Source organism: Athene noctua, chromosome 5, assembly GCF_965140245.1.
Source record: "Athene noctua chromosome 5, bAthNoc1.hap1.1, whole genome shotgun sequence".
Classification (NCBI taxonomy): domain Eukaryota; kingdom Metazoa; phylum Chordata; class Aves; order Strigiformes; family Strigidae; genus Athene; species Athene noctua.
Genome location: NC_134041.1, coordinates 44,991,189 through 45,009,710, shown reverse-complemented (window position 1 = coordinate 45,009,710; position 18,522 = coordinate 44,991,189). Strand labels below are relative to the sequence as shown.

At 36.3% G+C, this 18,522-nt stretch overlaps 1 protein-coding gene across 1 annotated transcript in view; it reads left to right on the top strand.

Moving 5' to 3' along the window:
- TM9SF3 (transmembrane 9 superfamily member 3) overlaps positions 1 to 18,522 on the top strand; it is a 51,579-nt gene that overhangs the window by 11,613 nt on the left and 21,444 nt on the right. Inside the window, exons 3-7 of the mRNA XM_074907304.1 lie at positions 7,243 to 7,365; positions 11,852 to 12,012; positions 14,771 to 14,848; positions 15,808 to 15,939; positions 16,471 to 16,637. Of these exons, the coding sequence (XP_074763405.1) occupies positions 7,243 to 7,365; positions 11,852 to 12,012; positions 14,771 to 14,848; positions 15,808 to 15,939; positions 16,471 to 16,637 (661 nt within the window). The remainder of the gene's footprint in view (positions 1 to 7,242; positions 7,366 to 11,851; positions 12,013 to 14,770; positions 14,849 to 15,807; positions 15,940 to 16,470; positions 16,638 to 18,522) is intronic.

Sequence of the window (18,522 nt, the reverse complement as noted above, 5' to 3'; positions counted from 1 at the left end):
AGGTAGTAATTTAGTAATCTGTTTTATAGTGGAAGTGTTGAGATGGTATCAAGGAAAGGGGAGGGGATGGACTGGCTCTAGATCAGGAACTGGCTGAAATGCTTGAAAAATTTTCTTCTTTAGGGGTCCAAAAAACCTAGAGCCTCTGTTGTACAGTAGTCAGGCTGGTTTAGATTTGTAAGGCATGTTCATCTTTTTTCCCGAAATAACAGATGAGGTAGATGAAGCTTTCAGTTTATCTTTTGCCGCCTCCTGTGACCACTTTATAGTCAGTAGTCCAATGTAGTTTAGCTTTCCAGAGTATTTTCTGCCATTTCTCAGGGAAGTATGCAGAAGCAGAGCATTGGACAAATCCATTCATTCTGTGAATAAACTCTCAAGTATATATCCAAATACTCTAAAAATTGATAAATTAATGAGTTTTTTCTAAGTGTTAAAGAATTGCTGAAACAAGGATACTTAGCATCTGTTTTCTTAAACAAAAATAAGTACAACTTGGGTAATACTGAACATCTAGATCCTCAGTACATAGGAACTGTTAGCATTGCTGTTTGATTAAGAGAAGTCTTTTGGAATTCAGAACCACAGGAAGCCAAAAGCATGCTGGAGTACCATTAATGCAGAATGGTGGAAAAGTGCTTTGGTTTTTGTACTTTGTGATTGTTTTGCCTTTGATTTATGTCCATGCCATATTAGTTATCTGTTGTCTTCCATAGTTCTTTACAAAAGGTAAATCTGTTTTCCTTAAGTCTCATTTTGCTTTCAGGTTATGATTTACACCCACTTGTGGTGATGTTTTGACACAAAAAGCTTCAGATTTTCTCTATTATATAAAGTATGGTGAAAAATTGAATGCAATTTCTTCGGGGTTTATGGTCTGGTCTTCCACTTGTACTAGGTTTTTTGGATGCTTTTTTGTGTGTCTAATTATTTTACCAGTGCACACCAGGTATGTAGTTGCTATATTGGGGTATATTCTTCCAGACAGACTGGGCATGATGTTTAAAACAGGCTTTGTATGGGTACAGAGGAGCAGAGATTTCAAGAATCATGTGTTTATGACTTGTAAGTGTAAGGATAGACGTACTGGTACATTTCCCAGCAGGCAGGGTACTCCTTTTCATCCATGTCCCTTGTTGCTTTTTAAATATTAATTTATCATTATTAACATATTGGTGCTCTATGTAGATTGATAATCTCTACTGGACCTGCAGTGAGTTGGCTCCTAACAAAAGTGGCTGCAGGTCAGATGTATTCTGTGAAGTAGGTGGTACATGGTAGTTGGTTGATGACTGAGTCTGTGTACATGATCTGGGAAGCTGTCCATGTGCACTTCAAGTTTTTTCCTCATACAATCTTTGTCCTCTGGATAAAAGTTGAAGACAATAATCTCTTTGCTGTTAGCTGGCAGTCAGCAGCTTCTGTATCAGGAGGTGCTGTAGTATTTCTAGCAGTGGATCCATGAAGTAAAATCTGAATGGGAGTCAACTATTTTACTATCTTCAATCTACTATTAAAAGTATTAAAATAACATTTCTTTCAAATTTCAGATTAACAAGTATAAATTAAATGTTATTATATCAATAGTTATTAGTACTTATTTAATAGAAAATGACGTAAAACTCGTTGAAATCCAAATCCCCTTGATATACAAGTTTTTAAAGTAAAAAGAGCAAAGGATTGCTATCTGAGATGCATTTTTTTTTTTTTCAGGCTTAAAAGCTGTCATAAAATCAATGCAATTTATATCCAATGCATGTAGGAAAATTTAAATTTCATAGTCTGGCTGTTAAAATTTGAGCATCTGTATAACAATTACTTGCCAGTTTGGTTGTCAAAATGTGGTGGTAGCTCAGGTTTTTGGGGACTCTTTAATGGTAGATCTTGTAACTGAACAAGTTACAATTGTATTAGTGAATTATTTTACTTTTTTAAATGGATAAATTTTATCTTATTGTGATTGATCTATGCTCCCACCCATGCACGAGTGGTCCAGAAGTTGCTGCAATTAAACTGAGTTGTTGGTAATTTGTGGTGGGTTTTTCTCTTAACAAGTAAAAGCTTATGTTTTGGCACCTATAGATTCATATGTTCTTAAGAAAAAGATACAGCTTCAAGGAGTGTTGAGTATCTAACATCTACAGCTGAAGTAATTAAGAGCTGGTCAAGTACCTTTCAGTAATCATTTAGATGCTTGAATATGTATTTAAATACCTAATCATAGTGATCTGCTTTTCAAAATGTTGGCCTGACCATCTGAAAGACTTGTACAGATTTTCTTCATGAATATGTGAATGAGATCTAAGTTCTGAGTTAGCAGGTAATCATGTTTTTCCTCGTGTGTGTTTGGGATTATGGCAAGACTAACAGTTACAGGTATTCTTCATCTTTAAATGAGCGTTGTAAGAGTTTACAAAATTAAATTAATTTTATATTTCTAGTTTTTTCTCCTCTGGAGTGAGTAAAAGAGAATTAGAATCGTTCTGATAAGTTAGCTTCTACAATAAAAACTAGTTCCTTTCTCAACATAGTTTAACTGGACAGCAGTGGCAGGTAAGTGGGAAACTGCATGTTGTTCATCATATTCAAAGAATTATTTAGGCTGCTGTTGTCAGTAACTGAAGTACCACAGACTATGTAAGTAACACTGTTGGCTGAATCAGTGGACCTTGCCTGCATTTTTGGAACAGAATGAGAAAAATAATGGTGCTACAGAAATGTATTCTCCTGAGAATGGAGGTTTGCACTTGAATGCTTGTAGTGGTGACTGGTGGGGCAAATTTACAGTGAATGCAGGATTCCATGAAGTAGTGTTTCTTTTTGTATTTAAAAATCTGTCATGTGAAAGGATACCTGTGACCATACAGGGTAGCTGCATTTCCCTTTCTTACATGTATGAACGTTGCTACAGGGTTGGCGAGGTGTGGCTGGAGAGCTGTCTGGAACAGAAGGATCTGGGAGTTCTAATAATCAAGCAGCTGAACATGAGCCAGCAGTGTGCCCAGGTGGCCAAGAAAGCCAACGGCATCCTGGCTTGTATTAGAAATAGTGTGATTAACAGAAGTAGGGAGGTGATAGTCCCCCTGTACTCTGCACTGGTGAGGCCACACCTGGAGTATTGTGTCCAGTTTTGGGCACCTCAATATGAGAGATTGAGGTGCTAGAGTGAGTGCAGTGGAGGGCAATGGAGCTGGTGAAGGACCTGGAGAATAAACCCTGTGAGGAGTGACTGAAGAAGTTGGGACTGTTTAGTTTGAGGAAGAGAAGGCTGAGGGAAGACCTCATCACTCTCTACAACTACCTGAAAAGACATTGTAGAGAGGTTGGTGCTGTCTCTTCTCACAGGTAATTAGTGACAGAGCAAGAGGGAATGGCTTTAAACTGCAACAGGGGAGGTTTAGACTGGACATGAGGAAAAAAGTTTTCCCAGAGAGAGTGGTCAGAGAGTGGAATAGGCTGCCCAGGGAGGTGGTGGAGTCACCGTCCCTGGATGTGCTTAAGGGTTGCTTGGATGAGATGTTGGGGGATATGGTGTAGGGGAGAACTTTGTAGAGTAGGGCTGATGGTTGGACTTGGATGATCCCAAGGGTCTTTTCCAACCTGGATGATTCTGTGTGATACTGTGTAATGTTGTTCTTATATCACAGGTCTCAAATCTGTATAAGTATCTTTGTGAAGAAAGTAATGAGTTATTAACATACACTTGTATTGTAAAATAACTTCTAAGTGTTCAATTGTCTTAATTCTCTTGTCAAGCTAAATCTAGATTAAGAATGCTTTTTATGTAATATGTCAAGTTCTTTATTCAAGCTTTTAAATTGACATCCTCTGTTACACCTGAGACCTAGTGAATTATTAAATGTATTGAACATTGGGATCATAGCAACTTCGGTTAAAAAATTAACTTTTGACACTGCTGTACAATAACAATTATAGAAGATGAATTTAAAGGGGAAAAGGATTTTTAACATACTTGAATTTTGCACTTATCTAGAAATGTTATTAAATGACCATACTTCTAAGTGACAACTCCTTAGAAGGAATGCAGCACCTCTAGAAAATGACAGTCATTCAGGATGATGTTCAGTGTTGTACTAGGAGATGGTCAGACATAATGAGGTTCTGTATGGTTTATAGGTTTGAATGAAACCCAGTTAATCTGACTGTTCATAGGAAATTTGAAATCTGACATAACCACACCTGCTTTTGTTATGAGTCTTGCTTTTATGGTTTTTTATCTTTGCTTAATGTGCTACTGACATTACTGAATCCATATCATATAGCAAATGTTGCCTCTTTGACATCTCTGATGTAGACAAAACACAAAACATACCTATATCTTCACACTCTTCTTGACTACACACACAACCACAACTTTGATAAGAATTAACATACACAAAACTTTAGATCTGTGATGAAGTAGACTTCAGCTTCCCCAGCCACTGAGTGCTGTTCTAAACTACTTTCATTTAATCATTTAACACAGCAGATTTAAGCTTAACCGTCTAATCCTGTCCTGTAACTAAATGACAGCTTCAGCATTCTCAGTGGCTGGAGAAAGGAGCACTTGTCATCATTCCTCTTGCTTGCATTTATTTGTTTTAGGGGGAGGTGAGAGGAACTGTATGTGTAGTATGGCTGAGGGTGAAATCACATACTATTTGTAAAGTCATGCCTGTGTTTTGCATTAATTGAATGAGGTTGTTTCTAATGATTCTGCTGGGGTTTTGTGTATGTGCAGTGGAGCTGCTCATAATGTAGTTGATTGTAATATCTCTGTGCCCTCTTCTGATATTCTGAATATTGGGAATAAAGTCCATAAAGATGGATGAAGACATCTTGTTGGTGGCATCTTGCTTTCTGCAGCCTAGTCAGATGTCCGTGCAGTCATTTCACTTCAAATGCTGTTTAAAAGTTGGTGGTTTGGTGGTTTTTTTTTTCATAGCAGCAAAATCCACTGTTTATATCTTAGAGTATTAGATGCAGAATGGTGTTTCAGTTAGTAAGAAAACAAAACACAACAAAAACAAAGGTGGCAAATTCCAGGTTTGAAAGCTCATGGAGTAATTCGGTGTTAGATTACCATCTAATAGCACATTTGTCTTGGTTAATAAATGCAAACAAAGGCTTCTGTATTCAGGCTATAAAGTAGGAAAGGTCTCTAAAAAGAGCACTTGTATTTCATGTGATTTTTATTTTGCTAGGAGCACTTGCTTATATCCCTGTGTTGTCCTTCAGCTGTGCTGGTACCGCAGTGTGCGTGGGTGAACCAGTCGAGAGAGCCACCTAAAACCAGCCTGGTCCCTGTAGGACTTCCCCAGATCAGGCTTCTGTGCTCCAGTGCTAAGTAATGCTTCATTTAACAGCATCTACCAGTTTCTCTCTTAAAATTCACAGTGTGTTTTCATTTGACCTCTATGTGTTGAACAGTCCTTTGTGAGTTAAAAAATTTAACATTAGAAAGGTGTTATCCTTTATTTGAGTATAGTATGAAACCGCTAGAGAGTGACAGAAATAGTGCTAAGTATTTTGAAAATAATTAATCCCCACTTAGCAACAAATTCAGAAGACAGTGATTCTATTTTTTTCTTTTAATTAATGTCAAGATGACTCAAAAACATCTGTTATGGTGAAAAAGTCCCAAGCAGACTTTTTTGGGGGAATATAGTCCAAAAAGTATAGGATCCAGCTCAGTAGAAGCATAAATGCAAACTGAAGCCTGCATTTATATCTCTGTGTTTTAGCTGTGGTGCCAAATGTAATGGCTTTCCTTTCCTGAATGTAACGATATGAGTCCTGAAAATGAACCCAGTCTTCTTGAGACCCTTATTGACTTGAATGGTTTTGTTACTATCTTTTTTTTTTTTAATCCCAGTAGAAGTTTTATTGTCTAATAAGTCAGTCTGAAAAATGAATTTTTTTTTAGAGTGCATTCATTGGGTCTTGGAAGAAACAAAAGTAGAAAATACTAAAGTTTGTTTTTATAAGAAATAGGAGAGACACATGCATCCATTGCATAGTAGCTAGGGGCACTATTTTCTCCAGGGCTATAGGAAATTAATGCAACTATGCAGGTCTGCTTTTGGTTGGATTTTACTGTCTTGCTTCACCAGGCTTTGCTTTGGTTTTATTTGACCAGATGAACTCTGTATATTTTCATTTTTACACATTGTCATTATCAGAGAAATAATGTTTTGTGTTGGAAATATTCTACTTGCCAGTGCTCTTTCCGTGCAGGGTATTTGATTTTTCTTTTTAAACTTTATAGTGAAGTTAGTGTGTAGGAGAAAGCTGAATTTTGATACAGATTAGAGCTGTACTTGGGGCACAAATTAATTTTATCTGCTGGAAATGGGTCCTCAATTCCAGTGATGACAAAAGGAGAAGAGAGGGGGGACTGGAATTATTTACATTCACTTTATTTCACTATTTGCAGAGTGAAAACATTTACTAAGAAGTAGATGGGGAGGGGGAGTTTTTGTCTCTAAACCTGTTGCTGCCTGAATTCTTGTAAATATGAGCTCTTATGTCTTTTTTAACTTGAAAAGGAAACATTAGGGAAGGAAGCTGGGATGTGAAAGAATGGCTGCTAACTGCATTTCTTATAAATTGTAGATGGGGAAAAATGGCTTTTTGACTCTAAGAGGTGGATTTATTTTATTTCCAGATGCAGCCTCTTGTGCATTCTTTGCTTTATTCCTATTTTTGTCTTCTGTCCTTTTCTTCTACTCTTACCCTGATTGCATTGTTTCTTCCTTTATGGTAGTTTCTTCATAATTTCTGAGAACTTTAAAAAAAATTTTTGATTTTATGAATAGTATTCCTAGTCAGTGAGCTTGATTATACTAAAATGGAGAGATGTTATAGTACACAGTTTTAAGTATTTGTTAATAATTTCATACCTCTTGGTAAAGTAAAAGATGTCTCATGGTCTGTCTGGATAAAGCTGTCATCAGCTAATAGTTCTTAATTTAGTGTGGATGAAGTAGCAGAAGGATACTTTCAAACCTTTCCTTATCCAGTCTGTGGGAAGCTTCTGCGTGTGGAAGGGTGGATTTACAAAAACAATCATGTAATTGTTTTAATGGTTCCTTTTCCAAATGTCCTTTTTTGTTACCTACTTGAGGATAGCCAAAAAGAGGTTAAAGACTCCCTCAGTGTCCATTCCTCCTTTTGCTTGGATTGCCTTCCCTTTGAGTCAGCTCATTAATAAATCAATACCTGTGCTTTAATTTTTTGCAGATGATGTAATGCAGACTACTTACTGTGAAATTGACTTGGACAAAGGAAGAAGAGATGCATTTGTGTATGCTATTAAAAATCACTATTGGTACCAGATGTATATTGATGACTTGCCAATATGGGGTGAGTGTTACTCTGCATGAACAACATGATTACAACTACAGAAGTCCTGTGCTAGTGGGTTTCATGGAGTCGTTTAACGATTAAGCTTCATTATAAGAATCTCACAAGTATGTAGAATTTATGTAACCAAATAAATTGAAGGATTATTGCATTGATAGAACAGTAGGATGGCTAGTGAATTACAAAAACAGTGAAAATCTGTTTTGTTTCTCAAGCACAGATTTAATAATACCAAGCTCTTAGGGTTAAATTCTTTTAAATGTTCAAGTGAGTGGTAATTAGATAGGTCAGATGTAATGCCCATGTTAATGTGTTCACGAACAACAACTTTCATAAAAATGTTCAATGTTTAAACTTTATTTTGCTACTTCTTGTGCTTATTACTAACACAAGTACACAAACACAAGCTGTTTGATTTACTTCTATCGTGGTTTAGTGGTTTTTAAGTTTTGCATGTGAAGTTTGTGGTTTTATGGGGTTTTATTTGTTCTTATGCAGTTCTTAAAATTGTTCTTGCTGAGTACTACTAATTTGGGTTTAGAAGTGCCTGTGTCTTGAAAAAAAAGTATGTGTCTTTACTGTCATTGTCTCCTAAACTCTGGTTTTTGTTACTCCCTTGTAATCTGTAATCACATACCTAGTAAAGAGGGTTCTGCAGATTGCACTTTGCACGGATAGCCATGAACCCAACCCCCAAACCCTAATCTCCCTGTTGTAAATATAAACTGAAAGGAAATGAAAAGCACTACAAAAGGCTGTTTAAGGTAAAGTATTTGTTGCCTATGTTCAGTGAAAGAAGTAAAACAAAACAAAAAATATCTCATAACACCTACAAAAATACAGTTCAAGCCACATGATGAAAGTTCTTTGATAGGTAGCATATATGCTGAATAATGCTACACGTCATTCATTCATTCTGACAGGGCGTGGGGTGGGGTGTTTAGCTCTTATAGTTTTAATTGGTTTTATAGAAAGTAGCTATCTGATGACCGTGAGCCCCAGCCAGAAACGCTAGTGCTTTATTTATTTATCAGTTAGTCAGGAAGGTTCTTGCTTTTTAAAAAATGTATCTTTTTAAGAGATATCATTATAATGCTTGACAGGAGTACTCATATATTGTATTAATTCTTTTCAGCTGATTTGTTTAGTGTGTGTAACACTTCTGTGGCAGGGCTTGGAATAGACCCTAATTAATCTATGTGGCCTTTACTTCTTGTGCAATTGCTGGTAGGCTTTTTAAAAGCATACATGAGTGACAGGTGTTGCTACCATATTTTTTTATGCTTTTGACCTTTCAGCAAAAGATCAGTGAATGATTTTCCTAGACTAGTGGCAGCTACATAGGCTTTAGACTGTCCAAGGATGATGGGATGCTAAACAGACTTCTTTGGAAACCTGCGTGGCTAGTGAGTCTTGAAGACTTTCTTTTTCAGGACTGATTGTTCTCATCTCAAATACCAAAGCACAAATGTACTTACTAGATCTTCTACACACTGACTACATTTTATTCTCAGCTGAAAAATCTGTTTTACTGCGATTCCAGTATTTTTAATATCTTCGTATGCGCAAGAAGTCATTCCTGATGCTACAGCTAACAGCTAGATACTGTCTTCGTATGATATTAAGAGGCTGGTTTTGGTAGTTGTTTGGAACTAGGGCCTCAAGTTGTGATACGTAATAGGTAACTGCAACATCATAAGTACTGATAGTAGTATGCAAGGATCAAGTGTGAAAGCAATCAGTGCTGACTATTTCAGTCTGTTTCTCCTGAGGACTAGGTAAAACTAGCAGGACTGCAGGTTGGTCAGTCAATATTAGCCTGGTTTTTATTCCAAAAAATTTATTGGTTCTTGATGGGGGGCTGAGAAAGGAGTGGATACACTGAACTGATCAGAAGTTTTTATCTGCAAGTCTAAACATTTCTTTCTGACCTTTGTGTTCTGAGTACAGTTTAGAAAACTCTAAATATAGCTTATTTGCATTAATTCTGGTTTTGCTGGGTCTGTTCAACAATAGGAATATTTCAGGCTCTGAGTGCTGGCTAAAACTTAAAGCTCTGAGACTTGCTGCTCACTGAACAGTTTTTATTATAAATGTTATGAATATGGCATGAGTGATACTGTACACATGGCTCCTCCAGCTTGTTCATATCTTCGACTGTATTGTATAGACTTGCCTAGTACCATGTAATGTGGTGACAGAGATACTAAGGAAAACTAGTATCTTATGATTGACTGCCATTGCACAACTGTTAATTTCAGTAACTGTAATGAAAAACATTAGGACTGGTTAAAATACACAGGCGTGAGAAGTTTAGTAGTTACGATGACATGTCTGAAATACTCTGAATACTGAGAATTTTTTTTTTGTTTTATTAAGGTAGTGTCCAGACCTGGTTACCCTCAGCCTGCATTAAAAATATCTTGTGCTGAAATGGCTTTCTGTGTGAAGACTATCATGTTGATCCACTTCATTTGGATTACCTTTTCTGAAAACCTTACTAGCCAGCATGTGTTATATGCACTGTATCACCCAGTCCACTATTTTTTTCATTCTTGATTTGTGTCTTGTAGCTGGATTAAACCAAAATTCTGTTCCCTAAATGTAAATGGCTAGAGTCTTTTTTTTGTGCTACCAAAAGAAAGTAAGTGTTCTCTGAAAAGTTTAGAAGAAAAAGGTTCAGATGATCTTAATGTCTGCAGAGTTTCTAGGCAACTTCTGTTTAATTCTATTCTTAAAGCAGACCACTCAGGTCTCTAGGTTCTCTAGGCTCATCCAGATGGATTTGTGGCATTCCTTTTCTCCTGGCAAACTTCAGTTAATTTTTTATGTTTTTTGTGGTTTTCCATCTTGGCAAGGTCATGGTAGGGCTTACTCATGTCAAAGTCATATGCACAACCATTAATATTTGAAATTCTCCTTAGGATGTTTTCAAAATATCCAGTAAGGAGTACTCAATTTTCAGTAAAGACTAGACATAAAATAACTTTTCTTAACTACCGATAACTAAAGGTAATGACTTCAAATTATTTATTATACTGATAACTGTTATTATTTTCGGTATATTATTATACCAATAACTGAAGGTAATGACTGCCGTTTGAGGACTTTGGAAGGTTTGTACTTTATTTTCTGCACTGAAAAAGACAAATAGATCTTCTTAAGTGCATTCAGATAAAATGATTCCATTTTCTATTTTTCCTTGAATTGCTGTCCCACAGTGGAGTAACTAGGCTTGACTGTCTTTGTTTTAGGACATCTCCCTAAGTATATGGAGGACTGTGTTAGTTCACTCCTTCAGGTAGTGATTGATTAGAATGTCCTTTAAGTAGTTTTAGAGGTCTGTATTGTCATGGTTTTGGATACTACCGTGGGAACAGATGGTGTGCCAGGTGCTAGGCTGTGTGGCATAGACACAAACTGGCCCATCTTTCATGTGGATGGCATATACAAGGCAATCCTGACAGATGAGCATGAGTGAAAAACATGACAGAAAAATACTGCCTTGAAAGTTAAAAAGCATGAGTAATGCACAAGTGCTATTCCTTCATAGACCTGCTGCTTCAATGGCAACCTATTCCATATTCTTCACCTACTTGTTCTCCCACTGCCCCCTTGTTTCCCTTCTCCCCTTTGTATATCTTGAGTGCTGCTTTTATTGTGGCTTTCCATCTTATATGTGATCTTTGGTATGATGGTCTTGATATTAAAGATGACACTTGTAGCCTGTGAACTTGGTGACTGCTAGACTTGATCTTTTTTTTTTTTCCCCCCAGCATAATACATTCTCTGGAATTTTTCTGTAGTAGATTAGACATTTTGTAGTAATTTATTGAAAATAATTTAATTGTGGCTAATACAGAGTTCAATTGAGTTCTAATGTTCCAGCAGCATCTGAGCAGCTTTGCATGTTGCAGGTAGTAAAAATCTTTGAGTAAATGATAACTTTCTGAATTTTTCAGTGGAAGTAACAGAGAGAGTAGTCAAAAACTGTCATTACTGGGAAGCATTGAAAGCTTATGTGCAAATGAGAGCAAACAGTATGTGTTGGAGAGTGAACTAATGAGGAATACAGAATGAAAGTAAAATTTTTAAGAGGAAGAAAAGTGAAGGGATAGATGGTAGATGGGAAAATACAGAAGTCTTGGCTAGGTTCTGTTCAATGAAATCAAATCTGTATTCAGCTATTTGTTTATCTGGTAAGAATTCCAAATAAAACTAGAGGAACTGCTGTTATGTCTTCTGTTTCTTCCGCAGTGTTTGTGACTGCATGCTTTTTTCTTTTAATGCCATTACAAAACGCTGCTGGCAGATACCTGTGGATTGAGTTGAAAAAAAAGAGCAAAAGGTCTGCTGTATTCTATTTACTGTAGTTATGTTGCTGTTTTAGCTGGCAAAACTTCTGTAATGAACATTTTTAAAAAGTGATTACAGAATATTTGAAAAGCATACCTGTAATAGACACTTATGCTTGTTTCATATACAGGTATTGTTGGAGAAGCAGATGAAAATGGAGAAGATTATTACCTTTGGACTTACAAAAAACTTGAAATTGGTTACAATGGAAATAGAATTGTAGATGTCAATCTGACCAGTGAAGGAAAGGTGAAACTGGTACCCAACACAAAAATCCAGATGTCATATTCGGTAAGTAATTTGCTGATGCATCTGTAGTAAGTAATTCTAAATGGTGAAATAGTTTAAAAATAGGTGCTAGTATACCTACAACTATGCATTGATACATGAGGCTGTACTAGAGGAAGATGCATCTTCATGCCTTCATATATTCTTTTTTTCATTAGTGCAAAACCTTGATACGTTTTTTAAGAATAGATGTAAAGTGGTGACTTTTGAAACGCTTCAAACAAACTGTAGCTTCTATAATGGGCAGAAAAGCATTCTGATGAGAAAGGAAGATGTCCCAAAAGGTATGGAGGCTAGAAGTATAGAAGACCCCCAAGTAGGTATGCATTCTCGTAATGTTTGGAGCAGAGCTCTGACATCTACATCATAGATTTGAACTGGATTCTGAGCTAGGACCAAAATCCACTTTAACTCTTCATACTTTGCAAGCAGTTAGTATCAAAGCTTACTTTGTTTTTGCAATTTCAGTAGAAATTTGACCTATATAAAAACCTTATTAATAAGATTTTTTCTGAAGCCCTCTGTTATTATACTGAATTGCTGATACAAGGTAATGAATAAACAATGTTAGCTGATCTGAGATAACAAATTATTTATTTGATTTGAATTATTATTTATTTGATGTTACTTAAATCTGTAATGGTTCACTTATGTTCACCACATTTGTATGCTGAAACTAGTTCTTAATGCATTGCTTTTCTACAATGTGTTAGCAGTAGGTGTCAGCATAAGGTTTTATTTCAGAGGATATTCTTGCCACTATTACATTTGTCTTGTGCCAAATATGTTGTATAGTTTGAAGTGCAAATAACTGGTTTTTAATATGTACTTTCTAGAATTATTTACACTGATCTCCCTATTTCTACTGCAAAATTGATAGTAGAAATTTTGAAAACTTTCTATTTAAAATTCCACCAGCATTGTGAGGTCTGTTTGCTCTGTGAATTTTGAGGTGGATGGCACTGAGTAGCTGCCAGCAATGAAAATAACATTAGATGTTCCCTTAAAATGCTTTTTAGTGTACAGAGTTTACCTATCCAGTTCTTTCGGCACCAGTGGGCAATTATTGGGCTAGCTGTGTGTGGTGTTTAATTCACAGATCGTCTCTGGTGGATTGTTCTAAGCAGTGCTTCTCAGTGGCAGATACTCTAGTGAGAAATGTATCTGCTTGAAACAATGTTGAAATTTATTGATGTTTTGAGCTACTAATCTTGAGCAAGGTTGTAATTTGGACTGAAGAACAATAACATATGTCAATATACCTTACTTGAGTCTTGAGGGTTTTAATCTGTCTCAGGACTGTGATGAGTGATAGGGGTATTCATTCTATATTTTTATGCTTTCTCCTCATCTGTTGAAAAGGATAGATCCTTCTCATGTATTTTAAAAAAGATATGCACAAGGGAGATGCATTTGTTTCAAGATCACTAAAAATCTGGATATTTCCTGATTTTGGCACGCTTTTGAAAAAATATAGTGTAGATTTGTATTTAATTGCTTTAATTTTAATTTTTAAATGCAATTTCAGAAATCTTGCAAAAATTCTGACAAATACTGTGCTGCCATATTAGCACCGTATAGTTCATTAGTGCGATTGTATCTTCCAAATCCAAAGCAGTCCTCTGTGCAGCTAGGGGAGTAACTGATAGCAGTAATATGCTGTTATGCTGTGATGGTATAGCCATAAATGCATACTTTTCCAGTTGGTTTCGGAGTTATTTATTGGCAGTTGAAGTGTCTATATTGCAGAATCATGTGGTCTTACAGATTTTAGGCTGAAGCTTTTAGTTTCTAGCTTTTAAATTTTAATCTGTCTTAGTGTCCAGCTCAACCCCTTTTATCCAGTTCCCTTCCAGCCAGCTTTGTATCTCGGTTTAGGTCCTTTTTTTTTTTTCCTACTGGCATTTGTTTTAAATCTGTTCTTTTATGTTCTCATTTCCCTCACTTCTGCTAGACTGCATCTTTTTTCTTGGGCACTGTACTCAGTGAATTTATATACAGATGATTTCACTGAATACCAGTTTCAGTGCATGGCAGCAAAACAGATCTTAGCTGCTGCTGGGGGAGCAGAAGTAGAAGGTGTTGTCAACACTGGTGATGTTCTCCACAAGCCTCTCTTCATACAACGCAGCACATGGAAATGTTGAGGAAAGCAAGTGTGCTGTCAGAAAAAAAACATCTTCGGAAAAATTCTGCTGCTTTCTAGCACGTAATTCTTGAAGATATTTAAACATGCTTTCTTTCTCTGACCTTTGTTCTGAAATCTTGGGCAACTTTGAGAGAATTGTTCAAAGGCATTGCCTCCTCTTATGAGTATCTGCTGTGGGGAAAAAAGATCTTTGAACTATTCATTTGACAAAACTGAAAAATAGGATCACGTGATGGATTTTGGTTTTGGCACCTTCAGTATGAGTATTTTTGAGCTCCTTCTGTAATCATGAAAAAGGTTTGTTGTATTTGACAACTAGAAGTTTGCATCTTTAGCCTTGCATAGGTAGTGGGAGCTGTGGCAATGAAGACTAAGTCTTCCTTGTTCTTAACCATAAGCACAGACAAGATTAGATCCATGTGGCAAGGTGGTTGGTGTTCATTCTATGTCTGAACATTTAAGAACATTAGTCCATTGTTTTTGCCAAAACCTAGATTCATATTGAAGAAAACATCTGAAGTAGATTATTTTAAAAATGTGGTTTGGGTTTCTGTATTTGAGTATAGCTGAACATATAATGAGCTTTTCAAATGTAAATTTTTCTCCCTTTAGGTGAAATGGAAGAAATCAGATGTGAAGTTTGAAGACAGATTTGACAAGTATCTTGACCCATCTTTCTTTCAGCACAGAGTATGTATTGTTCTAAGACTACCTTACAAAATATCTCTTTGAAATGGTTGCTTTAGTTCAGAAGATGTCATGGAATTTTTGGATGACATCTTTTGAATTTTTGTATATCCCAGGTGTTCTCTGGGACAACGAAACCGGCATATCTAGGACTGTAGGTTTTACGTGATAGTTCTGTTGCTCAAATAGGATGGCTCCAGTTTTTTAGTATGGTTCAGTAAATGTGCAAGCAAGCTTCAAGCCTGCAGCAAATACAAGGCAGTTCAAGAAAATATATTCATGTGATCAGAATCAATGAAATTTCAGGTACACAACTGTGTTAGTTGTAAGCTGAATAACAGCAGTTGGTCATAGGTACACTTTTTACTGAAGTAAATGGAAAGCAGAAAGCATTAGCCTAAACCAGTTGGTGATAGCAGTTGTGATGGTTTAAACCTGTGGTTTTAATCTCCTTATGGATAGCATACTGAGCTACACTACCTTCTGAAATTAGAAGGTTTGGATTCTGTTTGGAGCTTGATGAAAACCAGAAGATGTGCTTGTCAGAGGCAAAATAACACTGCTGCACATACTGGTCCTGTGCAAAGCAATGGTTTCTTTGGCTTTTTGGCTGTTTCTTTTACTACTTAAACCTCTTCTCTAGGAAGGCAGCAATATATCATGTTGCAATTCCTTTACAAAGGGAGCCTGTGCAGCCAATTGTTTGAACTTTGCTGGTGCTTAATTAAGCTGTGATAACTTTGTCATGAACAAGCTTGGCCGCTGAAAAGCTTTATATATGGTGTTTCACAGGCCAGTTTTAGTGGGACTTTCTACAAATGTAGTGTTAGTTACAATACGGGTTTATTGTTATTTAGCTAGTGCTGACAATCTGTCCTTCTAGGCAATGATTTATCCTTATTGGAACAATTTTGAAACACATTTACAGCTCTAAACCTTAGGGATGTGTTTTCTTTTTGTAGATTCACTGGTTTTCAATTTTCAATTCTTTTATGATGGTGATCTTTCTGGTTGGCCTAGTGTCTATGATATTAATGAGAACTTTGCGAAAAGATTATGCAAGATACAGCAAGGAAGAAGAAATGGATGATATGGTAAGATCTGCATTCATGCTTTTTAAAATCTTTTTTTAAGGCATATTGTTTTCTCTTTATACATTCATTGTGTTAGCAGCTCTGAATGGATTTCTTCAGCTGAACAGAAAACTGCCTTATGTGTGTCTTGAAAGTGTTACTGGTTTTGTTTATAACATGTTCCTCAGGTTGCAACTCAGAATTCTGTCTGTAGTCACTGTGTTAATGTTCACATCCACACTTCGGTTAAATGAGGTCCATACTGAGTGTGTAATAGAAGCCGTGTATACTCCTAAACACTTCAGAAGATTTTTAGGGACAGGGAGGAAATCTGATAGATTTTACTGCATCATACATTCAAGTAGTAATTTTTGTTGTCTTGATAAGCATCTGAAAAGTAAACTTTTCACCTAGATTTGATGCATTCAGGAGAGAAGACATATTTGCACTGAAAGTTGCTTTAATAAGTCAAACCTTTAATTTATGCCTAGCCTGTGTGTTTGTCATTAATTGTCATGACTAGACTTAAAATTTTGTTGTTGTTGTTCCTAGGACAGAGATCTAGGTGATGAGTATGGGTGGAAGCAGGTCCATGGAGATGTTTTTAGACCATCCAGTCATCCTCTAATATTTTCATCGCTTATTGGTTCTGGTTGTCAGATTTTTGCTGTGTCTCTTATAGTCATTGTTGTTGCAATGATAGAAGATTTATACACAGAGTAAGTATAATTGTGCCATGCCTTCCGCGTATAAATGCTTGATTGAACAAAAATGAATGTTCTAACTGCCTGGAAAAAAGTGATTGAGAATCTTTAGGTCTTGCTATAGATCAGATATAATATTCAGGACTCTTAATGAAACTTTGTCCTACTCTTATCATGTGAGTTGGTCTTCTTTTAATTTTACTGTTTTAATGCTTGCTTTTTACATGATTTATTATGAAACTAGTTTGTCATTCTGCAGCATCATGGGTAGATTATATGGGAAATAAATATTAAAAGGTGCATATTTCACTCCTGGTTCTGACTGGAGTGACAAGATACTGCTATATTTCTTACCCTGTTTTCTGTGCCGAGTCATGTAAAGACTGAAGTAGGAGTGTGCTGTGTTGTGGATAGTCCTGTTTACTGCTGACAATGCATTAAGCCAATCTTATCCCCAAAAGTCTTCTCAGGAATGCAGATTTAATTTCTTAAGTTCTTTCAAACCAATACTACTCAGCCTGTGTTGCATGTAGAACCTCCAGCAATAGATGGGCTGTGATCCTGACTGGAGAGAATTCATGTCGAACAAACAACTAGAACTCAAGTTTAAATTTAACACACCACTTCCAGTTCACCTAGTCCTCTTCTTTTACCTTTTATCTGTTTGAGATTTTGAGATTTTTGGTGTCCTGAATGGACTGATCTGTTTCTGTAGTGAACATGTTTTGGATACTGGGGGGAATTGTCTTTTTTACAAGTGCTTTGTTTTAAGCAGTGACTAAAATTGCAAATCTCTGTTCTGTTTTCCCTTGAATATCACATGTAACTTGATTTTAATGAGTTGTAATACTTTCATGTGCCACTAGAGAGAACTCTTGGTTTTTAATTTAGCTGCCTTTCAAAAGCCACTCTAGTACCAGTATCATGACATATTTCCATTTTTTGAATGGTGTTATTCCCTCCTTGTGCCCCATGGTTACATTTCTGGATACACTTACCATTTTTGATTGTACAGCATGGTAGCCCTTTAAGGGAGGGAATGAAACCATTTCAGAATGTTTATGCACTGTAGGGAAGCTGTAAGTTACAGCAACTGTAAAATGTGTCAGAACATTAATTTAAAAAAACTTACATGCACTTAGTCTTTTATTGCAGTAGGCCTTTATATCACTTGCACACCCAGAATTAAATTCACTTTGAAATGGAAAAATTGACCAAATCTGGTGCAGACGGTTCTTGCATTTAAGAAAATAGGGATGTGAGTGAAAAAGGCTGTAAACCAGAATTATGAGAATGATTGCCTGTCCGTGTTCTTTGGGTCTGTTGAAACTCTTAGGCATCGTGCAGCTGATAAAAACTAAAAATCTCTCAGTGAAATTTGGTTGTGTCAGTTATTAATTTATTAACACTGGTTTGTGTTTTTAGAAGCTTTCCCATTAGAATATTTGAAATGTAAGTGAGCTCGAGAATAGCAAATTTTGAGATCACTTTAGGTTAATGTCTTCTGATCGTTTTACAGGTATACAGATTTATATGTGTCACTTCACACTGTGCATGGTCTTCTGGGGTTTTGTATGTCTTTCTAAATAGTTTTAAGTTAGAAGTGTTAGTAGCTTGCTAGAATGGAACTATTGCTTTTTTTTAAGAAGCAGATGTTAGCATCCTTTAGTGTGTGTGTGACCAACAGGTATATTTGCTTAGTTCAGTTTATGCCATGCAGTCATGGAAGCTGGTTGTACTAAAGATTACTTCTTTGAGTAGGGCGGGCTGGTTCATCAAAACCTAAAATGCCAGTAGTCTGAAATTTTTCCAGACAATGAATTTGAAGAACATACAGCAAGCTGGCTGAAAACCTACTGCCTTTTGCTATCAAGAGTAGCAGAGGGACACGGGAAAACAG